The sequence below is a fragment of the Onychomys torridus genome, chromosome 6 (assembly GCF_903995425.1).
Source record: "Onychomys torridus chromosome 6, mOncTor1.1, whole genome shotgun sequence".
In the NCBI taxonomy this organism is placed as follows: domain Eukaryota; kingdom Metazoa; phylum Chordata; class Mammalia; order Rodentia; family Cricetidae; genus Onychomys; species Onychomys torridus.
Window position 1 is genome coordinate 105,798,423 of NC_050448.1, and position 27,451 is coordinate 105,825,873.

General features: G+C 42.0%; 1 protein-coding gene across 6 annotated transcripts in view; it reads left to right on the top strand.

Annotated features, from left to right (window-relative positions):
* Col25a1 (collagen type XXV alpha 1 chain) overlaps window positions 1–27,451 on the top strand; it is a 401,263-nt gene that overhangs the window by 180,354 nt on the left and 193,458 nt on the right. For all 6 annotated transcript variants that reach the window (XM_036189734.1, XM_036189736.1, XM_036189735.1 and 3 more), the window contains exons 3-4: window positions 23,700–23,744; window positions 25,708–25,715. In XM_036189734.1, the coding sequence (XP_036045627.1) occupies window positions 23,700–23,744; window positions 25,708–25,715 (53 nt within the window). The remainder of the gene's footprint in view (window positions 1–23,699; window positions 23,745–25,707; window positions 25,716–27,451) is intronic.

Below are 27,451 nucleotides of genomic sequence, written 5' to 3' on the forward strand. Positions count from 1 at the left end.
TTGTACATGAGTTGATTGTAGATTTTTAATCTGATACCAGGAAGAACAGAAAAATGTAGCTTTATGTTAAGTATTTTTCAAAACATGCTCTATTAGGTTTTTAAAATAAAATTTCAGAGAGCCCTGCATGACTAGTATGATAGTGCAAAATCTTTCTGTCTTTAATTTCATCTTGTTAAAGAAAAAATGCAGATTTGAGCATATCTGACAAAATACAAATAAAGATAATTTTTAAAATTACATAAATTATATTAAAACCCCCCAAATGAGCTTGTCTAATAAAACCGCATTGTGGTGACAGGAAGAAGAATTGTAACTACTAGGACCTACTTTTCAATAGTTCCAAACTCTCATTCTTCTTTGAAAAACAAAGCAAAAATCAAGACCCCCAACACAGTGTCTGAAATGAGTTGTGAGGGATGTTATCACAATGTGGGGTCCCCCTTTTAAAGACAGTTCAGGAACATTACAAGAAAGCTGACAGATGAACTCAAAAACTATAAAAGTTTAAGAGATAAATTAGCCAAGATGCAATGTGGACAGACCCTGGAAATGGTTGACATCCCAGGATCATCCAAGAAGAGAAGAGAAGAAACCACCCACACTGCTATGAACAGACTGCATCCATTCTCTCGCCCTCCAGAATTAGTCTTTGAAGGTTATGAGCAAAGAGTAGGGTACATATTCATCCAGCTTCTCTGAATGTGATTATTTTTTGTCACCTATGGCATAGTGGGTGAGGAGACTGCCCCTGCAGAGTTTGTGGAAGATCTCTCACACTGCAGACTTTGCTTTTTCTTTCTGGTTGTCCTTCAGCACTTGCTCTTAGCTCAGCTTTCAACAGGATTGATTGTGACATAGTTTGAAAATGCTCCAGGGAGTTTGCCTTTTTGTCCATTTCCGTTGTAGAATGGTTACATTCTTGCCCTTCATACAGCCGACATTGTGTATCAAGGCTGCCCATTGTTCTGGCTCTGAAGTGGTAGAGGCTGGTGTGCATCTGGGGTCTAACACAGACCTCAGCGGTTGAAATCTCCCAGGATGCCTCTGGGCACAATGATCGGTCAACACAGTAGTCAGTATTAGCTGAGGTATTAACCATAATCTTGTTTCTTTTGTTCTAAAAGAAGGATGAGGGGGTGTGTGTGGAAAGATGCGTAAGAGGTAGGGCCGCTGTGCTTTTCTTAGCATTATGGAAATACAGGCCAGGAAAGGAATCCCTTGGAACTGGTAGTTTATACCAAGTTCACTTGAGCAACCGCTTGGCTGTGTGTGTGATGTGTTTACACACTCAGCAGTCTCTCATACTCTACTACTCATTTCTTCTAAGATTTAGTTTCCTTGTGGAACATGGTCTCCGTTGGTAGACTAGTCAGACTAGCCTTGAAGTCAGAGCTCTCTCTGCCTGCCAGTGCCTTGAGTGCTGGGATTGAAAGCTTATGCTGACAGTTTTACCATTCATGAATGTTCCTCTGTATGTGACTTTAATGCTTCCCATCTAATTTTCATTTAACTCATGAATATTTATTGTGTGGGGAACACAATTAATTTATCTAGTGACCTATCTGCTCTAGACCCAGCAATCACTGTAGGCCCTTACACCTTGCTTATTAACATAACTGACATTCTGAATGGGAATGGTATGTAAAGATATCTCTATCATTGTCTCATGGCTTTGCTAAACACCAGGTTTGGCACATAATAAGCACTCAATAAATATTAAATTGACTAATGAATAAATAAATAGACAAAGTGTGCTATGTTATGAACACACTTGTTTTCCCACAATATTAGAACTTATTGAATGACAATAAAGTCACAAGGTACAGACATTTAGCTGACAGCATTTGCCGTGTAGTCTGTCTTTCCTTGATAGTCAAAGCAAATACAGCATCTTTTGTTCCAATCTTAATTACTGATATTAATGCTCGGATCATACTTTATACATTACATAAGTGTATCTATATATGTGGTAGGATGAGTATCTCTATGTGTGTTACAAGATGGCTAGAAAGGGTTAAGAAGGCTACAGTGGAGTTCAAGAAGTTTCAAAGAGTAAAGGGAGGTAGAAGCTAAGGAAATTGATAGGGATGCAAGAATCTTTGTAGGAACACAACGATCTCAAGATGGCAGTGTGCTGGAGACACTGCCGGCTGCCACCACCACTACCACTGTAGAGTCAGAGTTCAGCAAAGATGCCAGGTGCAGCGGGGGCTGGAGAGCAAAGGGTAGGACCAGGTCCAGGTGAACAAATGACCCCACAGATTGTAGTGGTAAATTTCTCTGGTCCTGCCTGGGAAAGAAGAAAAGAGAGTAGAGAGAGATGCCTCACCCTCGCCCAAGGAGCAGCAAGATGCCAGCAGACTGGTAACGCCAAGGCCATGTGGCAAAACATAGATTAATAGGAATGGGTTAATTTAAGATGAAAGAGCTAGCTAGTAAGAAGCCTGCCATAGGCCAGACAGCATGTAAATAATATTAAACCTCTGAATGATTATTTTTATAAGCGGCTGCAGGACTTTGGGGGCTGGACAGGACCAGAGAAACTTACCACTGCAACAGATGGCAATCAAGTCACCTGTGCGGGTCCTGGGGACCAGCCAACCTCTGTGATAGCTTGGACTCGTCAGCCAGTGCTATTCCTTGACCTGCACACTTGGTGGTCAGATGACAGGTTGGTGGGTCTGTCACCATAGCAGTGTTAGGTGTCTATCTCTGTTGTGGCCAGGTGAAGGAGAGATGCCCTTTTGTCAATCTGGTGGGTTCTTAGGCTTGGTTTTCCTGTTGTAGTTTTAATATGTCCAAGTGCTGGGACAGTCTCAGTTTACTGATGAATTTACAAGGTGTCATCTTTCCTTCTTTTAGCAATATTTTTTTTTAATGGTCGGTGCCTTATGGGGGGTTCTAGACACATGATGGTGTCCACATGTCCACCGAGGTGCAGCAGCATCTTCTATGTCCTAAGTGGAGTTGTTAAAATGGAATCCCTCAGGAGTAGGCAGTCTGAAAAGTCACTGTGTTACACCATATGGAGTAACTTAGGGCAGGACACAGCCTGGTCTCAACAATAGGTTACAATGGTTAATAAAAATTGACAATGTAGTAAGGAAGCACATTCTATATCTCTTATGGACAGTTAGACTTGTATTATGAAGTATAAAACAGACACTGTTTACATAGTTTCAGACACCTGAAAAATCAAATCCATGCGACCCTTGCAATTCTGATAGATGTTTAGAGTATAGATGTGTTTATTATGAATGCTTAAATATTTAAGTTTTACATTGTCAGTCAAAACACAATGTTTTGGCAGTTGTCTGGGCTTCAAGTGAATATGTAAGCAGCGCTTTGTTCCAGTGACTAAGTCTGAATGGATTATGTGGAGGGTAAAAATATACATAGAAAATGAAATATACATTCAAATTCTTCATGTATTTTTATTACTTGTTTTACTTTCCTTTTTTCCTTTAGACTTACATTTTATTAATGTTAATGAAATCTTGATGGGGACTAGAACCTAAAAGTATGTGCTTTTCCATGACTGTAGAGAGCTAGCAACTGAAAACTGAAGTGTTAATTTTTTTCTTTTACGTATTTTATCATTCTGATTTAGATCACATAATACTAATCTTACTTTTTCCTTCAAACATCATTCTGGTCCTATCTTTACTATAATCCCAAATTTATGAAATCATTTTAATTTCTTTTGTTTATTTGCAGGTATACCCGACTCTAAAATGCTTCTCATTTTAAATTATATCCAGACCACTAACTTAGTATGTTTTTTATTCTAATCACCCAGAAAGGGAGTCAGTAGAAAAATTACATCGTAAAGTAATGAGACTAGCAGTGATAACTCGGTTCTAGGTAGTTGGGGCCTTCACAATAGATAGCAGAAGGCAGGGAGTGAAGGCCAGTGGATTGTGATTGGCTTCTATGCTGTGGACATCCTGTCCTGAAGCTGTGGGATGCTATTGACATCTAAATTGAACTTTGACTACTAAGAAGGTCCATCTCTGTCACTCAGACTCTCAGTCATCCATCTTCATGACATGATGTTTTCTGTGTCCTGTGTTTCTTTGTCACGGATTCGTATGTGCAGAAGCTCATGAGACGTTACCATCTTAGCAAGTTACTTCAAGGAATAATTATGTGTAACAATGTATGAGTGCACTTCAGGAGTTCTCTTGTGTCTTTTGTTTTTGTTTCTATTTATTAAGTACTATTTTCAGTTGTAGCTGTGTCGTGGGACTAACGTTGAAAAACTGGTAGATCCAAAAGTGAACAGCAAAATAATAGACTCTTGAAGATGTAATCTATGAGAAGACACTGAAGAATGCAGTGTTCCCAGCCTCTAGGGAAGGCAACCAGGAAAGTGGCGATAGCATCTTAACCTCTATAAGTTACTGCTAGAAGGAGCAGGGGCACATCTATCATCTGTGGACCTCACAAACAGAAAATGCGGCAATGTTCTGAAGGATGAATGTTGTTGCATTCCAGTGCTCAGCCCTCTCTCTGGCAATCAGCAGTGAAATGCTATATTATGAAGTAGGAATCCAAGGGGGCACTTATTAAAGAAGATCTGCTGAACTAAGCGTTGTTCTTTTGAGCAAAAACACACCAAGTGGAGCAGCCTGCTCAGAAGATGAACTTACATTCCTCCCTATGGTTCTAATGATGCACTGTTCCTCTTGGTACCCAGCATGGAGCTTATGTCTGGTCTTTTCAAATCCAACAGAGATTTCAAGGGAGGAAGTGCCCCAGAAATGACAGAGAGGAGTTAGATAGTATCAAAGGAACTTATGTCTTCCGAGGCAAGAGGACAACATCTTAGTAGGTCAATCTGTTTCTCCCTGCTCTCCAGCCTCTGTATGCCTCCCCCTCCCCCTCTCTCTTGTCTCTTTCTCCTGTTCTCTCTGCTCTTCTCCTCTACTCTCCTCTACCTCTACCCAGTCTGTTGTCAGAGAAAACTTCCAGCTGATAAAGCATATTTGCAGGTACCAGCCTAGAACACAGGAGAAGTGGAGAATAAGCCATTAAATCGCACCCTGTGTTACTGCCTTAGGGCAGCTGGTGGTGGGGGTAGTACTGAGCAGGCTGAAGTTTCATGTAGGCCCCCTATAGAGTTATGCAACTTATGGAGCACATCTGGCCACGGAATAGCTTGGCAGCTGTAGTGCTGATTGCAACATCAAGTATTGAGAAATAAGACATCTTGGTGAGGTTGGGGATGTGCAGTGGTCATGGTGTTTGTCATTTCAGAGCCTTCAAAGGTTTTAGGAAGAAGGGGGAAAAAAGCAGGCAGAAGGCCCTGCAAGCTGAGAATGTGAGTGAATCTGTGGTACAGACCTCAGAAAGGACAGCCATGGCGAAATCACTACCAGTCAGTAGACTTGGGAGACCCATATCGATCCTGTAATGGCAGAGAGCATGAAGTCCCGTCATCTGGGATCTCGGGATCTCTGGGACCTGTCTAGGGTATCTTCCACTCATGGAAGAAAGCCTTAGTGATAAGAACAACTTCAAATACCAGTTTAAAATACAGAAGGGCTACTCCAGACTCACCCTGTGGGAAAGATGAAGCCGGGGCCACATGCAAGATGTCCAGCCTGAAGGAATGGCGGTTAGAGTGAGGTCGCAGCTTTCATCTGGTAACCTAAAGCTTCAGAATTGCTGAGTTAACTGCATGCTGGCACACATACCAGGACTAGAAATCTCAGTGCTTCTAGCAGCAAGTTCAGGTAGTGTGCATGTTTTGCACAACGATTAGATAATGGGTGTCAGTTCTCACAAAATGGGTCTTTGACTCCGTTTAGTTCAGTTGTCATCTGTCTGATTCTCCACCCCAAGGAATCAGACCATAGAATAGAAAAATAAAACCCTGCATGCCTGGAGATGTTAATATATTGTTAACCATAGTCAAATGTGGGGTCAAGAAAGGTATTCAAGAGTAAAATCTATGAGGATTGTATAATTCATTCCAAGAAGAAATATCTTAATACTTAACCAAATATGGTTGAGGATAGTAACTAAGTAAGAGTAAAGGGAATTAGTGATGAGCAATGGAGATGCTGACGGTGTGAGAAGTTAGAGGCTTACAATGATTCACATGTAAAACAAGCATATCAAATATGTGCTTGTGGAAATATGCCCATGTCAATAATACCCATGTTGGGGAAGTGAAGCATTCATATATAATTACTTCTTTTACTTTCCAAATTTTTCTATGATACAGTTACCTTGTTTTTCTTTAAGTATGTACTTTTTAATGTTTATCTATTTAAGGTAAGTGGCATAGGCCTGTTTATTAGATAAATAAATGAAAATATGTTTTCAAATCTTTAGAAACCAGACAATCTCCATACCTCCCAGCCAACTCACTCTCAAGTGTCTTGTTTATCTACCAGAAAAGAAGGTCAGCAGCTACACCCATCTCGTTTCATGGAGCTCAGAATGTCCTTCTTGGGATTGCATTGAGTGCTCTGCTCCCCACTTCCTCCATTTCCCTTGCCACTGATGTCCCATGTGTGCCCTGACAGTCATCTTTGGACTTCAGCAGGCTCAACTCCTGGGACATCCTTAATTGATTAAATCCCAGATGCTCCGAGTTGAATAAATAAAGTTGGCATGAAAGACAACCAAATTTAACAAGTCATTAAGTACTGTTCACTTGAATAGTCTTTTTTGGGGGGATGTTTGTCGCTTTCCTGCTGAATATAAAAATATTGAAATTTTAATATTTAAGTAGTCTCAGAGCAGTTCAAGTGTCAAGTGAAAGGATTAGTCTTCCTTAGGCAGTCAGCCACAGCCCCTGCTTCTCATAGATAATCTCACTGGGCACTGTAAACGGTTTCCTCTACTGGGAGCCAGTTAGGTCAAAATACAACCTATTTCTTGGTTTACTCATCATCTGCGTCCTGTGCTTGTGTGAGATCCATTAGGAAGACCGGGTGGCCCGTTTCTCTAGATGAGTGAGCTGAGGTTTGGGCAAGTCCCATTTAGAGGGAATCACAGAGCTGATGGAGCTGGGATTGGAGTTCACCTCTGCAGGTGCTGACTCCTGAATTACGTTGAGCTCATGCTAAAGCTTTTGCTTTGTTTTCTTCTTCAGCCGGTGCATAGGAGTGTATCCGATTCACCACAGTAGAGTTAGAGGTAAACTTGTTTCTGACAGTTGGACAACTTTTAAAGCCTTGGGTTTGTTTCCACCGCCCTCGCCACCCCTCCCCCAACCTTTTAGTGCGCCTGTCACACATGATGAATCTGTTGCGAGTGCTGCTCCCCTAGACTAAATATCCTGCTTACTCATTACCCGTGCTTCGTTGTCACATTTATCTTTTCTTTGAGACACAATGGTCCAAATGCGCTATCGAGTTTGGGAGGCCTTTAATATGTCATCAGGCTCTGGGAAAGGGCAAGGGCAGGTGTCCACCTGTGAAAAAGCAATAATAGGGGGGATTAGTTTCCCAAATCCAGCATGGGGCTTGCTGAGCTGGCCTGCATCCAAGCTACTGAAGTCCTCCACAGCTGGCCTTGGGGAGCCACGGAAAGCAGCGGGACATGCCCCCGGAGGCTTCTGGGTGTTGAGTAGGAGAGTGGAACATGAACTTGGAAGCACAGTTTTTGGATTTGGCATTCTTATTGTACATCCAGCTAAAGCATATTCAATATCGGCACCTCTACCCCAGTGCCTTTGGTTTTCAGATCGGCCGCTCCTCTCAGCTTTCCTAGATGCATTTTCTGGTGAGCTGAACTGGGGAAAAGTTTTCACCTCCCTAGTCCTCTTTCTTCCATCTCTTCCTTCTCTTCCCCTTTGCCTCTTTCCCTTCTTAAATCATTACCATAATCTTGGCTTCAAAACCGTCAGCATCCGCCAAAGGCGGTCTCACAGGGGCGAGATCACTTTCATGTGTGGCCTAAACACGGTGCACAAACTACTCCCTGGAAAAGAAAACAAAAACTTTGCCCTAGAACATGAAGAAGGATACATTCTCCTGCAAAGAAACTATTCTACTGTGCTTCCCCATGTCCTAAATGGCCGTCAGTGAAACCAAATAGAAGTTCCTGTCTGGCAAGGGAACTGTCCACTGGGGGCAAGGAACCTCTGCTGTGTTCTAATTTTAGAACGCAGTAAAGAGAAAAATATTTTCACCATTTTTTTTTCCTCTAAAACTCAAACACTTGTACTATGTTTGAATCGGAAGATTCCCAGTTAAAGCTGGTATGGTAGGTGACTGGGTGGGGACAATGGCCTCTCCTCTCATTGACTGCATGTGCTCAAAAGATGTGGACATCCGAAAAATACACATTCTGAAGAAGGTTATTATAGCGAGTCAGATGAAAAGGCCTTTTCTGTTTGTTTTGTTTTTTGCTTTTGTTTTTTGGACAAGGTCATACTGTGTAGCCCAGACTGGCCTCAGATTCCTAGAGAATCAACGCTTCTTTCTGCCTCCTGGGTGCTGGGATTAAAGGCCACACCTGTGTGCAGGGGCATCCTCAGAAGAAGTCACAAACACCGTGGAAGAATGAAAGCAACTTTGCCTGAAAACATTGGAGTGGCACGACGGTACTGGACCTGTTTTAAACTCACAAACTATCCATCAGTGTGCTGTCATTTTCCTCGACTCTAGGGCTCAGAGGTAAATCAGGTGGGCTCCTTGTCCTCAACTGTGTGAGGGTAGTAGATGGAGACAGACAGGCACTGGTAGATCATCAGTGCCATACTTCAGACAGGCTGAGGGTTGGGAGTTTAAGAGATGCACTGATGGGCCCAATACTCCTGTCAGGGCTCGTTTGGTGTAGAGATCCAGCAGTCTCCAGGAAGATGGCAAGGATGGTCAATAGAGGAGGAGTGGAGGGACAGGTGATGGAGTGTTCTCAAACGACCTAACAACCACTGTTAGTGTTGACTTTGTGACAGCTCTGAGTTTGGTATTCGTTTATTCCATTTAAAAATGAGTGTTCGGGGGCTGGGGAGGAAAGTGCCTGCTGTGTGAGCATGAGGATTAGAACCTGTTAAAAAGAGCTTCATGTGGTGGTGTGCTCCTGCAATGCCAGAGCTGGAAGGCACAGACAGGTGGGATTGGCAGGACTCAATGGCCTAGTCTAGCCTAGTCGGTGAACTCCAGGCAGATGAGAGACCTTGTTTCCAAAAACAAGGGGTGCCTCTTGAGAAGTGACATTAAGGTTGACCTTTGGCCTCCGTGCTTACATGTGTACGTGTGCATGTGTACCTGTACACATGTGTGCATGTGCTCATACACCACACTCATACACAACGCACACACAGAGAGAGAGCGAGATCCAGACATTTCTATCACTATAATTCTAGGTTGCTGCTTATTTTAACTTCACCGAGTATGTTTCTGCAGCTGTCACTGAGCCTAACTTCAGGGATGTGTGCGTCACCCTAGGGCAGGTGGAACATGTAAAGAAGACTTTGATAGGATTCTGCTCAGCTCCAGGCTCTGGATTTACATGACTGACAGCACATGTGGGCGGGTTCAACACTGCTACCGACATTACAAAGGGTCTCTATGTCCTGCTTTTAATCTGACCAAATTGCATTTTATCATTGGTTGCTGCTATGAAATAATAATAATGAAAAAAAATCCTGCCAAACAGTGACTACTAATCAGTCATCTTAAAGAACACCTCGTCAATCATAGTTCAACACTTACTCCCAGTGACCAAACTGGGGAGTCTTCAAATGAAAACAGATATTGTTTAATAGTTATCTGGACATGGTTTCTTCTAAGTTAGTATTTAATGTTTGGTGACTTTACCTAATAGAAGAGATGGAATAGAATTAATGGAGTTTAATCATTAAACAGACACTTGTTGCTAAAGCATGTAAAGGACAGTGTCAGCCATTTGTTATTATTTGGGTTAGTGCAGCAGCATTTCATAGCTCTACAAACGCAACAAAATGCATGTAGAAGACAGTTGTTTTCCTTGTTCTAGAACATGAAGTTGCCCCATCCAGTTATAACGTATGACTAAAGGCTGGCTGTTGCTCCTCACAACTTGTGATACAATTAAATATAACTGTCCCTACTTCCTCATAGCCTTCCATTTCTCCATGAGGAAGCAGGGTGTGTAGCAAGATCAAACAACTGGGCTTCGTGGTTGCATGTACCCAGGGGGAATGACTGGGCTCCAGAGGGATTTGTGTGCCTGCAATCATAGCGTGAGCACTTCCCCTCCTCAATCCCTTTGGAATTTCTCAGCTGCGGTCATCAGTCCAAGGGGTTAGCCGAGCCCACATGAAGCACAGCAGATTGCTTCTGTTCATTACCACGCCCTACTTCCTGCTACGGTTCTGAAAAACCAATGCCTGTAGAATGAAACACTTGCCCGTTTGCCAGGAAATCGGCAAACTTAACTGGCATTTCTGTGGTACTACTCTTACAACCACACTTGCTGTCTAGAGTGGCAGCAAGTGTGGTTGCTTAGTAAGTATTTTGTTTCTCAAAGAATCGTGGTGTTAGAAGGTAGCAAAGTTTTGGACAGTCCTTCCGTGTCGCAGATAGCAAGTATACAATTCTGTCAAACTTAATAATAGCAAGGTATACAGAGTCTGGTTTTCAAGCCAGGATTCTGCTGTTTGCTCACTTCAAAGATGGCTAAAATCAATATTCCTGGTGGCAGTTCTGAATCAAGGTACCATGTGTCAATGGAAATACCTGAAAAGATTTCATGGATTAAAATTAGTCAATAGGAAGACACATGCAATCTCAGTAGGTTTGGTCTGTTTTAAGATTTGCTGTTACACACTAACTGCAATATTCTTACCACATTATTATCTCCTCAGTGGGTAGAAACTTATAACTGCATTCATGAAACCGGCCTCCAGTTGTTCTATATGCCAAATACAAAAAAAAAAAAAAAAAAAAAAAATAGTGTTCTCTAACGGCCGGTGCATCTGATCTTACAAAAAGCGACATCCTCTGCAGGGGATTTAATTGGTATTAACATGCCAGTGTTTTCTTACTGCTTCCAAGGCTGACACCTGATGCCTGTGTAGATAACAGGGGAGTTTCCTTGTATTTAGTGGTGTGTACAAGTAGTATCAACATTTTCTTTTATTCTACAAGTCTCCAATTTGGGGACTGCCTGCTGCCCTTTGACTAGCCTGTTTGCCCCCCATATCCGTCTAAACCCACCAGCTGGATTCGCCTTGTCTAATGTCACCTCTAGTCCTTTTCTTTTGTCCCCACCTTCCCTTATCACCATGGGCCTTGGCTTCTGTGGGAGACTCATGACTGGCCCTCCTGCCCTGTTAGTTTTCCCACCACCTGGCTTTCTTGAGGTCCTCATCTGGCCTGTCGATATTTAGTTCCTTCCTGTTACCTCCCAGAGAATTTCCTAATATCTTCAAGTACCTGTGCCGATTGTCCTCATCCAGCCCCATCTCAGCTGTGAGTCCTCAGTCAGGACTACATGGTCAGCTGTAGTGCTCAGAGCGAGGTGTGTTTGCTGCCTTCCTCCATGCTGCCTCATCCGTTTACATACTGCTTCTGAGTCAAGTGACGATGTCTCCTCTCAGATGGGCTGCTTCTCCTCTGTTCTGTGGACGACTACTGTATGACCATTGCCATTTGCTGCACGATTCTGTTAGGGACAAGCTGATGTTATTCTTTGGGTCCTCCCAGGAAGAAACCAAATATTCATATGCAGTGAATTAGCACGAGCCACTAATTCTTTGACTTCCAATGTTTTAATAGTCTAGAGTTGCTTTAGATGTGCCCACGTTTATTTTAGCATACTATATTCAGAGAACAGTAACTTTCAGTCAGATGTCTAGGGGATTTATTATATCCATAGTAGTCCTCTCTCACACTAGTATTCACAACTGACTTCAAAGCCTATCAGCAGAATTTAACAATTCCTTAATAATGAATGTATAATGAAGTGTCTGCTCCTGGGAGATGACTGAACCTGATTAGGTCATATATATTCACAAATACACATGTGGATGGAATATAGGTCATGTCAAAATGGATTAAGGTCCTAATTTCTTCATTTTCATTACCACTCAAATAGAGATAAAGATAAAAGTATATGTGAAAATGTATTCTATTGAACATAATTCACACAATAACTCTTTAAGAAACTTACTTTATGTATATTTCCTAATCATCTCAATTATGGTGGCTTCTTTTATCTTTTAAAAGATAACCAAAGAGCCCACCTATTTACCACTCTAGTTGGCAGTGTGAACCTGGGAGAGTGGGGCCTAAAATGAGGCAAATTAAAGTCTCATGCAGTAGCCAACTTTATTCAGAGCATCAGACAGTTTATTCTTTCAGAGTTAAGAAGAGTCACCAGCGTAAAGTGTACACCCACAAGGACAAGTGATGCATGGCAGAAACGTGATTTTGCATGGAAGTACATGAATAACAACAGCTGAAGGAAACTCGGGCCTTTCTGCTACACCTGGGAGGAGCAGAAAAACACAGTCCAAGAACAGTTCTGTGTTTTGAAGAAACTGCGGTCACGAAACTCTTGTCTTGTTTTCTTGGAGTGTTCTCACAAGCACTCAGAATTCTCACAGGACTCCGTTCTTGGACCGTGTTCTGACACCTGCCTTTGCTAAATTTAAAAACCAGGGGGGGGGGGCAGACACCATCACACTTGCTTCTGTGTTCACTGTAATATTTCTTTACAGACTTTCCCCCTGTAATGTCACAGGGCATTGTAGTACAACAACCTAGTTAACCTGCTCCATTTCCTGGGACTGTCTTACGATAATCAAGTTGTAAAACAAAAGAACTTGAGTTACTCTCTACCTCCGTTGTGGATCTGGTTTATGCTTTCTCTTTACAAATCCTTTAAAATACTTGTCAGCCACCACAGATTCCACTAAAAACATGTAAAAAGTTCATTTAATTCTTTTTCTTATGAGCTTGGTAACTAATCTTTTAAAAATATAGCTGATAATAGCCATGTGACTACCCTTGTAAGGTTGTTCGTAATCTTACAAAGATGTATGCCTGCTTCCTGCTCCCATGCCCTGATGTCTTGCAGCTTTCTCCCCTGCAAATAGAAACTCAAAGAAAAAAGCTGTCATGCTAAATCCCCTGTAGGATCACGGGGCAAAACACTCTAGTAGCTTAATAATGAAACACGTTACGTGTGGGGACAGAATGATAGAAATAACAACTGTACTCCATCAGCCCCCATTCCAGTCGACGGAGCTGCAGTGTCAGGTTATCTACAGTGGAGCAGTTTCCAGCGGAGGCTCCATATTTATTATCTAAATATTAGAAACAGCAATCATTTACTGGAACTCCATGTCTGGGAGGAAAGAATCTATATTGAAACCTAGATGGTTGCTTGCACAGGGCTTAGAAATCTATTTCATTTGTGTAGTCATTTCTAGTATGTTCTTCTGAGTTGTTAGGGTGTGTGTGTGTGTGTGTGTGTGTGTGTGTGTGTGTGTGTGTGTGTGTGTGTGTTCGTGTTCCTAGCTATAGAATTTATAAATGCCACTTGATTCTGGATCAACATGAAATGCTTTGATTAACTGAGGTTAGACTGGAGTGGCTGGTGGGAAGTCCAGGAGGATGGAGCCACCAACCTCTGTCTAGAAGAGAAACAGATGAAACAGATCAGAAATGGAAGTCCACTCACAGGAAAGCCATGAGAACTGCACTGGCCTCGGTGATGACATGTCCCCTCCATTTATTAAAAACATTTAAATGGCAGTTAATAAATCCCTACTTTATTTGAAATGACTAGGGAAAGCAAGAGTCATACTTCTGATAGTTTTGTGAAAAGGATAAAAATTCCCTTTGCCAGAAAAGAATCATTGCTGTTTAAGAACTCACCTAATAAGTATGTTCTGGAATAACTGCTCCATTTTCTTCTAGACAGGTGACTTCTAGACTGTTTTGATACTCCTCCAAGAATGTATTATATTTGACATTTAAAGGCTACATATGTATTTAACTTCTCAGTTGACTTTTAACTACTACTGTTAATGAATCTACATTATTAAAGAGTGTTCTTTTCCTTTCTCTTAACACCTTCCATGGGTCACATTAGTTTGAGAAGGTAGAGATCAAACCCAGGATCTTGTGCATATAGGGCAAGTACTCTGCCACTGAACTCTACTCCCATGCATTAAACAAAAAGCTATCTTCAATGACCAAAATTTCTTTATATATTTTAAGTTTTAGAAGTTTTATGTGGAATTATCAAAATATTCCTATAAAAGTTTGAAAGTAACACTTTTTTTAAAATCCACAAAATTAAATATTGGTATTTTTCATTTTAAAAAGTTCTCTGAGCACTTTGAAAGAACTTTTCTTACTGTAAAGGACCATTTTACACTGTAAATGTTCACAACTTATTAGAAACGTATGACCTACTTAGGGGATAAAAATAGAAGCTTTGTGACGTCATGTTGGTTGTTTATGAGTAAAGTACAGCCAGTTGCTGTGGTTCATACTCTAATCCTAGTGTTTAGGAGGTTGAGGCAAGAGGCTGGGCATTCATGGCCAGGTCATCCTATATAGTCGACACTATCTCAAGTGAAGCCAAGCAAAACTACCCTAAACTACAGTGAACAATTGTGCTGACAGATTATTGATTTATTTATTTTTATTTGTCTAATAATGTATAAAATGGAGTCCTTGTGGGGCAAAATCTTGGGAAATAAATACATAAGTAATATTAAAGAACTGTTCATTTAAAACTTTGACCTGCTGTGAAGTAAGCTAGCATGTACCAAATAGGCCATGGGTCGTATTCTTTCCAGGCTTAATGAACCACGCAGCTCTGGGCCAGTTGCCAGTGATGACCTTTAACTGCTCACTCATGGTAATAGGGACTAAGAATTAACCTTAATAGCCAGCCTCCAAGATACAAGTCAGGATGTGACGAAGTGAAGCATCCTGGGAAGTCTCTGCCGGTTGTGTCTAGCCTCTCAAGTCTGTAGAGTGTGGTTTAACAATAAGCAGCAACAGGACAGGTCATAGTACGGGTGAGGAGTGAAGGGCCCCTTGTCTGCTGTGGGTGGACTTGTATAGGGCACACACTGAAATGTGGATCTTTATAAACTCACTTGAGCTGATAAACTTTTGACTCCAAACAGTTGTAACTCAGTTTGGTAAGCAGGGTGCTCTGACTGCCAAGCACAGAATGGAACTGTTTAGGTTACGTGTGAACTCCTGGGTATGCTGTAACAGACATTTTATGATCACAGAGGGCATGCATTTTAGTCAGCATTCTTCTGTCAGGCACTTGCTGTGTAAAACTCTTGATGCTAATTGTGGAATGAAAAGCTTTGGGCCACCTTAAAGGAATTCTAGGCATCAAGTAAGCAAGCCGGTGGGAGGCCTGTGGGGAAGATTCTCAAATTGATTTGTGTCTGCTTGTAAGGTTAATCCAAAGATCTGAAGGTAGACCTGGGTTAGGCTGCTGAAGATAGAGAGGGTGGTTCAAGCAGGATGACCCACCGTCTCCTCTGTGGATAGGCAGGTGCTTCCCTACCAACAGCTGCAGCTGCTAGAGTCCTAATCCAGGGAGGAGCATCCCAGCATGCCTGGAGGAGCATGCCAGTGTGCCTGGAGGAGCATCCCAGCATGCCTGGAGAAGCATACCAGTGTGTCTGGAGGAGCATCCCAGCATGCCTGCAGGAGCATCCAGTGTGCCTGGAGAAGCATCCCAACATGCTTGCAGGAGCATCCAGTGTGCCTGGAGGAGCATCCTAGCATGCCTGGAGAAGCATACCTGCATGCCTGGAGCATCCCAGCATGCCTGGAGAAGCATCCCAGTGTGTCTGAAGAAGCATCCAGTGTGGCTGGAGGAGCATCCCAGCATGCCTGGAGAAGCATCCAGTGTGGCTGGAGAAGCATCCCAGTGTGCCTGGAGGAGCATCCAGTGTGCCTGGAGGAGCATCCCAGCATGCCTGGAGAAGCATCCCAGTGTGCCTGGAGGAGCATCCCAGCATGCCTGGAGAAGCATCCCAGTGTGCCTGGAGAAGCATACCTGCATGCCTGGAGGAGCATCCCAGCATGCCTGGAGAAGCATACCTGCATGCCTGGAAGAGCATCCCAGGATGCCTGGAGGAGCATCCGAGAGTGCACTCATGTCTCCTGCAGGCCTCCCTACCCCCACATGATCGTGCCAGGAGGCCTTCTGAATCTGTGAGGTCCTTCTTGCTTGTTCCCTCTCTGACCAGCGGCTCAGTCTCCAGCACTTCCCTTTGCATTGACATCTCCATTCTTCTGCCTGCAAAAGTTTAAATAAGATAATCTGTTTGCAGGCTGTTTGCCCACAGATATTGTTTGGGGCATTTTTATGTGTTTTCTCTAATGTACTTCGAGAGTACTCATGCTCCTGGAAACTACACTTCTAAGATGTACTTGTTCATAAGAGGTAAAAGTTTTTTATGAAATACAAATAAATACATGTAAAAAAGTCTTCTCAGAGCACCCAGAAAGATTTCTTAAGCTTTATTTTGAGACACTGACAGGAGAGGAGACAAGTAAACAGATGCAAGAAAGAAAGATCAGATTAAGTGAGGTTGGTGATTTCATGAAATAAGAGTTTGGCTCCAGCAATTGCCTACCCCAAGACCACAGGAAGGCACATAGACGTGTCTAGACTCACATCTAGTAACACAGCAGAGCCTTTTAGTGCCCATTAGTGCCCATAGTGTTCAAACAATATTAGTCTTGTGGACTGGTCTCAGTCAAGGTTTCTATTGCTATGATGAAACACCATGACCAAAAGCAACTTGGAGGAAGAGGTTTATTTGGCTTAGGCTTCCATATTATATGTAGTCCATCACTGAAGGAAGTCTGGGCAAGAACTCAAGTACAGCAGGAACCTGCGGGCAGGAGCTGACACACACGCCATGGAGAGGTGCTGCTTACTGGCTTGCTCCTCATGGCTTGCTCAGCCTGCTTTCTTAGAGAACTCAGGACCACCAGCCCAGGGATGGCACCACCCACAATGGCCTGGGCCCTAACACATCAATCACCAAGTAAGAAAATGCCTTATAGGCTTGCCCACAGCCCAACCTCATGGCGTTTTCTCAACCTAGGTAACCTCCTCTCAGATGACTCTAGCTTGTGTCAAGTTGAACAAAAACCAGCCAGGCCAGCCAGGAAAACTGGCTTATTTTAAGAGCCTTTGCTGTGACATTGATGAGCTGGGTCTGTCCACAGCTGGATTTCTACAAACTGGCTCAAAAAGCACTAGCATTATGGCAATCTTTTTAAAACCAATTTCTGTCTCATTTCAGACTATGTGTATTACAGTTTTGCAGAGGTTGTAAGATCTCACCAAGGCATGAGTCATATTCATTGTTGTGGGCCTACTAATCCCGAAGAATCATCAGACCTTCTTGTCTACCTGTGTTCTATGTGATTCATTCTTCATCTCCCCAAGTCTCTGCTTGGAGGTTTCCCTTGCTTTGTTTCTGTTTCTCCCCATTCATGTTCTTGGACCCACTTCCTTTTGCAGAGACTTGACTTTCTGCTGATAGAAGCCACTGAGAGTTCTCTTGCAAGGCTCTTCCGAACTCAGTAAAGAAGCATCATTTTTCCAGTATCTCCTCCGTCTCCTGCTTGGCTGGTACTTCATCACTTAGTTTGCAGTGGAAATAGTTGCTAGTTTTTAAGACTATTTCAATCAAGACAATTAGAGTCAACTTTTTGAATAGGAATTGATTGTTAAAATGGAAAGCACAATATAAGTTAATTTAACAACTCAAGAATTCCATGGGATTGGTACTTTGTTACTATTGTTCCCATTCCTTTTAAATTTTTATTTATGAATTTCATACCTGTATGTATTGAAATATCATCTCTAAACCCCATATTCCCCAAAAATCCCTGCATATCCACCATCATGCCCTCCTTTCAACTGCATTTTTTAAAAATAACCCACTAAGTATAGTTAGATCTGCCCTTAAGTACGTGGATGTGGGCCACCTGCTGGAACATAGGAAACATATTAGTTGCCACATCTCCAATAAAGAATAATTCTTTCTCTCAGAAGTTATCCATAGTCCATAGCTCCTCAGTGAGGGTGGGGCCTGGAGATGGTCTGCCCTCTCCCTGTACCCTCTACGGTGAGGTTTTGACTGGCTTGGGCTTGTATAGGTCACCACAGCTGCTGAGTTCCTTATTGCAATGGCTGTCAGGGCTAGCAAACAGTATTTTCCTTTGCCTCCATCCTCTGGTTCTTAAAATCTTCTAGTCTCTTATTCTACCATGTCCCCCCAACATTGGTGGTGGTAGGGCTAATACAGCTGTCCTATTTTTAGGGCTGAACATTGAGTCTCTTATTGACTGCTGTCCACTGAAAAAGAATCTTCTCTGAGCGAAGTTGAGAGCAGCCAAGATCTATAGGTATAAACATAAATATTTAGAAGGTACTTTGGCATGGACATTTAGCAAAATAATAATAGCAGGTTCTAGTGCCTAAGAACTCCCCAGCCATGGGCTTTTGATCATAATTATAGTACTAGGTATGAAATTCCCCTCCCATGCAGCATGACTCAGATCCAATCAGAAAGTGATTAATTATCTCAGAATTATTATGCCACTTGTCTTAGGGTTGTTGTTGCTGTGAAGAGACACCATGACCACAGCAACTCATAAAGAAAACATTTAATTGGGGTAACTAGCTTACAGTTTCAGAGGTTCAGTCCATTATCATCATGACAGGGAGAATGGCAGACATGGTGCTGGAGCTGAGAGTCCTTGGCAGGCAGGCAACAAGAAGTCAACTGACTGTCACACTGAATGAAGCTTGAGAACATGTCCTTAAAGCCCACCCCCAGTGACACACTTCCTCCAACAATACCATACCTACTCCAACAAGGCCACACCTCCTAATAGTGCCATTCTCTTTGGGGAGCATTTTCTTTCAAACCACCACACCACTATTGTACTAGTTGGCACAATAAATATTATAGCATTCATGGTCCATCATTGGGTAACACCATTGGTGTCTTCCAGTACTATGCAAGCTAGCCCAGCACAGAGCCTGTTTCCTGGTCAGTTTGAGATTGATGTCTCTGTATCCTGCAGCCAAAGCATGTGGTGTCTTCAGCAGTAGGGTCTTATTTTGTAGTTATGGTGGGTAACCAAGAACAATAGCAAGAGCCCATCTGTAGCATGAATCTTAAAAGGTCTTATTAATAAAAACAAACTCAGGAGGCCAGGTATTGGGGTGAGTTCTGAAATATCAGGGAAACAGAACAAGCCACAGCTAACCTCATCTCAATAACTTCTCAGCTGATCTGCTGCTAAAAGCCTAAAAGCTTAAAAGGGGCTCTAGTTACTGGTCCTCACACCTTATATACCATTCTGCTTCCTGCCATCACTTCCTGGGATTAAATGCCTGGCTGTTTTCAGTGTGGCCTTGAACTCACAGAGATAAGCAGATGGATCTCTGCCTCTGGAATGCTAGGATTAAAGGCATGTGCTACCACTGCCTAAACCTATGGGGTTTTTTTTGTTTTGTTTTGTTTTGGTTTTTGGTTTTTGTTTTCTTTTTTTTTTTTGTTTGTTTGTTTTTTGTTTTTGTTTTTGTTTTTCAAGACAGGGTTTCTTTGTAGCTTTGGATCCTGTCCTGGACTAGCTCTATAGACCAGGCTGGCCTTGAACTTACAGAGATCCACCCACCTCTGCCTCCCAAGTGCTGGGATTACAGGCATGCGCCACCACCGCCCAGCTCTAAACCTATGTTTAATTTAGCAGTTGTTCTGTTCTCTGACCCCCAGATAAGTTTATTGGGGTGCACAATATATCAACCACACCTGATTTGTTCTGGAGACTTGTAAAGAGATATTCCACACCTGGATACTTACCTCTCACCACACCAAAACTGAACTCCAGGTTCAAGAACCTCAACATAAGACCTGATACTCAAAATTTTCTAGAAGAGTAGGGAGCATACATCGACGTGCAGGCATTGATAAGGAGAACTGTCTGAATAAAACTCCAATAGCAAAGGAAATATGACCAACAGTTGACAGATGAGATCTTGGGAAACCTAAAGCTTGTGTATAGCAGAGGAAATAGTGAAAGTGTGATAGGCAGCCAACAGAAAATCTTTTCCAGATCGTCACCTGATAGGTTAGTGTCTAAAATATCCAAAGAACTAAAAACAAAAACAAAAACAAAAAACAAAAAACAACAACAAAAAAAAAACCTAAGCCATAAGAAAATGACCCAATTTAAAGATGGAGTATGAAACTAAACAAAAAATGTCCAAAGAAGAAATACAGATGACTAGGAAACCCTTTAGAAAGTGTTCAACATCTTTAGCCATAAGAGAGCTGCAAATCAAAACTTCTTTAAGATTCCATCCCATCCCAGGAACAATGGCCATCATCAGGAACAGAAATGCCAAGTGCTGATGTGACGTGGGGAAAGAGGAACTGTTGATAGGAGGGTAAACGAGTTCAACCACTTTAGAAGTCAGTCTGGAGGCTTCTCGAAAGCTAGAACTGGAACTGCCATGTGACACAGCTATACCACTCCTGGGCAAATACACAAGAGTCTGTATGCTACTGTGCAGACACTTAGACATCCACACTCACTGCTGTTCTAGTCACAGTAGCTAGCAAACAGTCAGCCTAAATGTTCGTCAGCAGGCAAATGAATGGGTAAGAAAAACAGGGCATGGATACACAGTGGAATATTACTCATCTGTCAAGAAAAATGGAATCATGAAATTTGCAGATAAATAGGTAGAACTGGGAAAAAAAGATACTGAGTGAAGTAACTCAGAAAGACAAACACTCCATCTCTCATATACAGATCTTAATTTCAAGTATTGTATTTTTCATATTTAAGTTGGAGCACAGGTCTCGGTGAGAAAACTAGAAAGATCATGTGAGGGGAGGAAGATAGTGTGTTAGAGGTGAGAGGAAGGTAGGGAGGTGGAAGTGTGACAGGGAAGGGTGTGGGAATATGGAGGAATCGGGGTGTAAAGGACAGGGCTAACCCAAATGAAGATGGCACCAAAACCATATGGGAGGCTATAATTCAATATTTTTCCCAGTTATGGGATAACAGGACACATATAAGAAGAAGGAAATACAGCAATAGTGAGTGTTAAGAGATTCAGCAGGACTGGGGGTGGGGAGTCCGGAGAAGAGGGCAGTGGGTGGGTTAACTAAAATAAGGATGTATGAAGAAGCCTTATGAAAACCTAATTATTAAGCTAATTTCAAAATGAAACTTTTAACCTCAACAAAAACAACGAACAAATTTGAACAGAGTTATCCTGTGTGGGTGGACAAAGTTACTACCTTTTGTCAGTTCTTCCCCTCTCCACAAACCCCCCGCTTTGGTTTTTTGTTTAGACAGGGTTTCTCTGTGTAGCCTTGGTTGTCCTGGAACTTCCTCTGTAGACCAGGCTGGCTTCGAACTCGCAGAGATTCACCTGCCTCTTCCTCCCGAGTGCTGGGATTAAAGGCGTGCGCCACTGCCCGGCTTGTCAGCTCTTACCAGTAGTTTTTGTCTGGGAGTGTTCATCTTCTCCCTCGGCTGCTCTGCGGTTGTTCATGGTCCATGCTGTCTCTCCCATTCTGGTTTTCACTTTGGTTTTGACCTTAAAATTAGAGGCAAGCCCAGTGTTTTTATCTGTCCATTGGACTTCTTCAAAATTTGGTTGACTTTTTTTTTTTGCCAGCAAGATATCTAGATGGTGCTGAGAATTTTGCACAGTTCACTAGCTTGCTTCCCTCATGTTAGAAGTCACTGTAGACTTCTGCATCCAGTTGTCATTATAACATACTCTTCCTCAATCCAATGTTTTTCATAAGTTCAGTGTATTTTAAGCTCTCATCTTACAACTTAGTGTGGATTCACTGTCTCTCAAATATTATGATATTCTTCATAAAGCCCTGTCATCTTCTGTGGGTGCCATCTTTCAAATGTCTTCCACTCCATTTCCCTTTGTTCCACAGTTTCTATGGCATTTGATTGATTTCTAGAAGATTTGTGATTCGAAGGAGACGTGTTTAGAAATAGCACTGCTCTGCTTCAAAAAGAAGCACTGCTCTGTTTCTCCTGGAGATAAAATTGCTTCTTGTCACTTTCTCATTGGTAAGTGAGCAGCCAGGCAGGATGCCCCTGACTGTATTTGAGCCCCTGGTCTTCCTGAGGCTGTCTCCTTACCTTTGAATGGTAAATTCTTCTTCTGTGAGTTTAAATGTGGAGTATTCTTGTTTGTCACTTAAAGTATAAATCAGTTCTTGAACTCCTATATTCCTTGCTTAAAAAAAATAGTCTTCTCTTCAGCAGTGGCTTCTAATGTTAACCACATCCATCACAGCTGAGCCTGCTATGTTTCCTTGGTTAAGTGATTTTATACTACAAACATCTGAGTTGAAAATGCTGGAGTCTGTCAGTACATATGTCCATGTGTGAGTTTGGGCAAGTGTATAAATGTATATTTTTCTGATATAGTAAGAGCCTATCATGTTTATTTACTTATTTAATTTTCCTGTCCCAGTCTTTGGTAATGAGTATGTATGGAATTCTCCTCTTCTTCTAGAATATAGAAAGAAATCCAAAAGCCTCCTGATAGTTTGGGTTTTACTATAAAGCTGGGTCTCCTAATATCTTCAATTGATTTTGTTGCTTAATTAATTTTTTTTACCCTTCTATCCACACAGATGGCCATACTTCTCCTGTGTGAGCTAGAGGGGAAGCTGGGTGGCCTACTGTGTTTCCACTGCTCATGGTAGTGTCTGGTTGGAGCTGATAACTCAAACTCATGATGACAGTGGCTGTGTCTCTGGAACTTTCTGGAGTTTAGAAGTCATGAGCCCTACTCAGCAGTTCATTCTTTAGCAGCAAACAGCACTCTTGTTTTCCTTGGTGTTTTCTCCCAGCGAGTATTATAAGGATGCAGTCCTCACTGCGGGCTGAGGACTCTCTTCTGTTCACTTGAGCCATAATTCAGTGGAAGCTATTTTCACCCCCAGGAAATGTGGATAGCAGTTGTGTAATTGAGAGCAATGTCTTAAAGTGCAAATGACTAGAATCTGATGCACTGAGGCTGGTGCAGCATGACTTGATTGTCCTTACAGGCAACTCACTGAAGTAAAAAGGTTTAGGATGGCTTTTGTTTTGTTTGATTTTTGGTTTTTTTCCCCCTACTTTTTGAATTGCATCATCATTAAGGCTAACTGTTCATTAAATGATAATGATTTCTGTCTCTATAGAAACATCAGACTTGAAGTTACAATCTACATACATGTAATGCACTTAATGGGGTCATCAAGGAATTCCATGATATTCACATTTAACAGAAATATTTTTCAAGTGTGAATGTAAATTAATTAATTGCTATCCAAATAGTTTCAGTCATGTTCAACCTGACTGAAGATAAACAGTAGTTATTTAGATTTGGTACTTATAATTTGAGACCTTCAGAAAAATGACACCTCAAATCTTGTCTATATTGATGGTAAACGAGATAAGCAGAAATTCTGACTTGTTAGTGGTTTGGAGTAGATGGTTGGCTAGACCAGCATTGGGGATGCAATAGAGCTTAGCTTTGCTGAAAAACGGAAGAGTATTGGCCTCCATAAACACCGAGTCCTTCTCTTAAAGCTGGTGCCGAAAAGCGGGGAGCAAAGATATAGCCATTGTGTAGCAGCCATTATACAAGCAGAAAAAATGCAACTGCACTACAAATGATGTGTTATATTTCAGGTCCTCCGGGGAAGCGAGGGAAGAGGGGCCGAAGAGGAGAGTCTGGTAAGTGACTGCCTCGTGTTCCAAAAGTTCTCTTGCTGTAGCTGTTTGTTTCTGTTAATTAGTGGTGCTGTTCCTTGTTGAAAGTGTGTGTGTGTGTGTGTGTGTGTGTGTGTGTGTGTGTGTGTGTGTGTGTGTGTTTGGCACTTCTATTCTGGACCTTGAATTTCAGAAAAGACCCTAATTTCCAACAAATTCTAAGAAGGAAGTATTGGCAAAATGTTGTACATTATGGTTTAATGACCACTGACACTCCCATCCCCAGTGTTAGGTTGCTTGTTGACCAGAGTCAACCCATCTGTCCTGTGTCCCTTGGTGGGGTTCTCACTCGCACATGGTATGGCAACACGACCATATGTCCTCTCTCTGGGTGAGCAGTGTGGGGGTATTTGTCTTAGCACTTTAAGGAGAACACCCTGGAAAGCTCTATTATTTTATCCAACTGGCACAGTTTGTCATACTGCTTTGCTGTTCTTATGGACTGTAGGAGTAGCCCCCGTACAGCCACGGAGCTTTGGTGATGAGTGTGGTGTCTTTAGTCTGTCTGGAGTTTCCACATTGTCATTGAGGAAATGGAGCCGTTGACTGATCTGGCCAGGGCTATTACAATCTTGTGTCCTGACTCCCTGCTTCAGTAGCTGGTGCTTTCAGAACAAATTCCTATAGGTAAAGTAAAAAAGACGAAATTAAGATATTTCTGAAACCAAAATATAGCAATAAGTAAGGTCGGTTACTGCTCTTAATCTTAGTCTGAAATTTCAAAAGGGCCAGTATCCAGATGGCTTTCTCATGAGAACATAAGTTCTTCCTTTCATGGTGATCCCAGCATGCTCTGAAATGGGGGTTTCCACTATCTAATGTTAGGATTTATCAAGATTTAAGACAGTCACTGGCCAGGTGTTGAAAGAGTAGAACCCTCGCTTGTCAGGAAGAGCAAGCAGCAAGCTGAATCTGGGACATTCCGTTTCCTCTTTCCCTTTTAAAAAGGTTGCTGAAGTGAAAGGGATTATGAAAATTCATCAACTAGGGAGGATGGCTGCTGATTTCTGAGCATCCTCAAGAGCCGTCCTTGGGCCTCCCTGAGTGTAGCTGGCTGGGCAGAGTTCAGAATCGAGGCTTCATCCTGTCCTTTAAAATTAAATGTCAAGGCCAGCCTGCAGCATGATGGGACTTGCTTTGGCACCTTCAGTTTGTTCTCGTTTGTTTGGCTTCCTCAGTTCCTGCCCCTCCTCGATGCTTCTCCCACTCTAGCTGGGGAAAAAAAAACGATAAAACGTAGTTGGAGTCAGACAATCACCCAAATAATCTTGTGTCAAAAGATTAAGGAGGAAGATGAAAATTGTGTACTTGTGCAAAGTTCTGTAGACAAGATCAAAATCACTTCCCTACTGCCTAGTCACTTAGAGTTGGTGTTTAGAGCATATGGTGTGTGAAATACCGAAATGTTCACAGTGTTTGCCTGTACTCTGGTTTCAAGAAACCTCTTGGGACACCAGGCCTGGGCCTTTATGCATTGTGGAAGTGTTGAGGGAAGGATGTTCTTCAAGGGCAGCCTTCAGCAAATGATAGGTTTTGCTGATTTGACTGTTTATCAAGCTCAGGTCTCTGGAGTCACCTGTCAAAAGCAGTCAAGATTCTCTTGACTCATATTTTACCTAAACTTGTAGGTATTACACAGTTTTATTTAAAGATCACAGGCCTCTCAGCTACACATGAGTGCACTTTGGAGAACCCGAAAGTTTGTTCAAATGCTACGCACAATTTGTGTTTGGTCATAAGTTTATTTTTTCTGTCATCTTAAAGGTCTGTGATGTAAGGGAAGGACTTAAGAACCATTGTGTTCTAAGTCTCCTTTGTGTTCTTAGCATTGCGATGTGGTTATAATGATTCATTGTCTCTTAATTTTAACATTTATATTCACTAATTTCTCTTTCTCTCTTTTTCTTCCCCCTGTCCTGCCCCACAGGTCCTCCTGTAAGTATTGCCTGATGATTTTGGCTCGCCACATTAATCAAGATCCACGTATGTTACCTCATTAAAAACAGATATGGTTGAAGCTTCATTTAGGAAAATGTGACTGATCTTTTATGAATGTTTAAATGTGTAAAATGATTTCATTACTACACAATTTTGGGGTCGTGTGCTATACTAGAATGCAATATTGGGGATGGACTTTAGTTTTATGTTGTCATACACTGATTATTCTCTTGAGACTTTGGTGTAATGTATGAAGCTTCTGGTTTTTAAACTTTTTCCTGGAATTCTGAGGTTTCTTTTGCAAGCAAGTCTCCAAGCTATTTCACACTTCTTTTTTCATCTGTTTAAACTCGTGTCTGAGATATTTGGATTTGCTGGTCCACCAAATGTAGATGGCAACATGATCATGGAAGCGATATCCCCTGTGCGCCGCTGAGGCAAGTCATCCCTTCTAAGGCAGAACTTCCTTTGAAGTCTGTTGGAGCCTTGCCTGCATAAGGAGCCTGAGACGCGGCCCTTGGGGAGTTTGTGCTCCTTTCTTTCCTCAAGAAGGTCATAGCTGTGGCATTCCAGACTGCTTTGCACTCACAGAAATAGATTATCTTGTCAGCTTTGAGCTCGATGTGTTTTTGACTAATATCCTGGATATCTGCTGTCTGACCCCGGTGTTTATACTGTGTCCCGGGCTTTTTCAGTAGCAGTGATCATTAGCCTTGAGATACTTTCTCATCCCAGATTCTACATTGCCACTTTATCTGAGGCCAGCATAGTCCAGGGAGAGGGATTAGCACACACTTGTTGACTTGTTCAGAGGAAGCATTGGCTTCTAAATATCTTTTACAGCCTTCCTGCCATGTTCAAGGATGGGACATGAATCATGTTTGCAATGCTCTTGCTTCTGTGACTGACTTATCTGCTCTTGCTTAATGTAGGTAGACAGCATGGCCCAGGTCTAGGCCTTTACTCCCTGCCTACATATTTAAGCTTCTGTCTTTAAAACTCAAAACAAGACACGACTACCCCAGAGGAAACTCCAAAGGTTACAAGAGGAATAACATGTTCCAGGCTTCTTTCTGGGGAATTTGTATTTGTCATACAGACTGAGAAGTTAATTCCCATGTCTGCATGATGGTGACCTTTAAGATGCAAGTATTTCCTCTTTTGTTCATTAAAACAGCATATAGGCATATTACCTACATTTGCTTGGGCTATCTCTTAGTCCAGATTTTCTGCTAAAAGATTTTGTGCATCTTTTCTTACTGTATATAAAGAAAAAATGAACTTATTATGTTTCAGTTACGTGGTGTGCAATTGTCTATTCACTTTGTGCACAAAATTTCATTTTTATTCATACAAACTTCTGATACTACCAGTGATGGAACTAAGGTTCATTGAGGTTAATTCCATTAAGTTGCATAGTTAAGGGTTTGTGAAGTTAAAATTTGGTTGAACACATCTGATTCTATGTAATTTCAGCTTTCTACTTAATTCCTCATGAATTCTGAGTGTGTTATAACACAGGCCATTGTTATACAAGTTAGGCAGACCGTGGTTAAATCACATTCCCTGGCATTAATAATTACATACAAAAAAGCTTGGTCAGTCAATGTAAAATGGCCACATTATACATTGCAAGCATGACACCCTCCCCCACACACTTTATCTTGACTTTGTTTCAAACTAGTCAGGCCGAGGGCAGCAAACTACTTCAAGGACATTAAGTTGTGGCCACG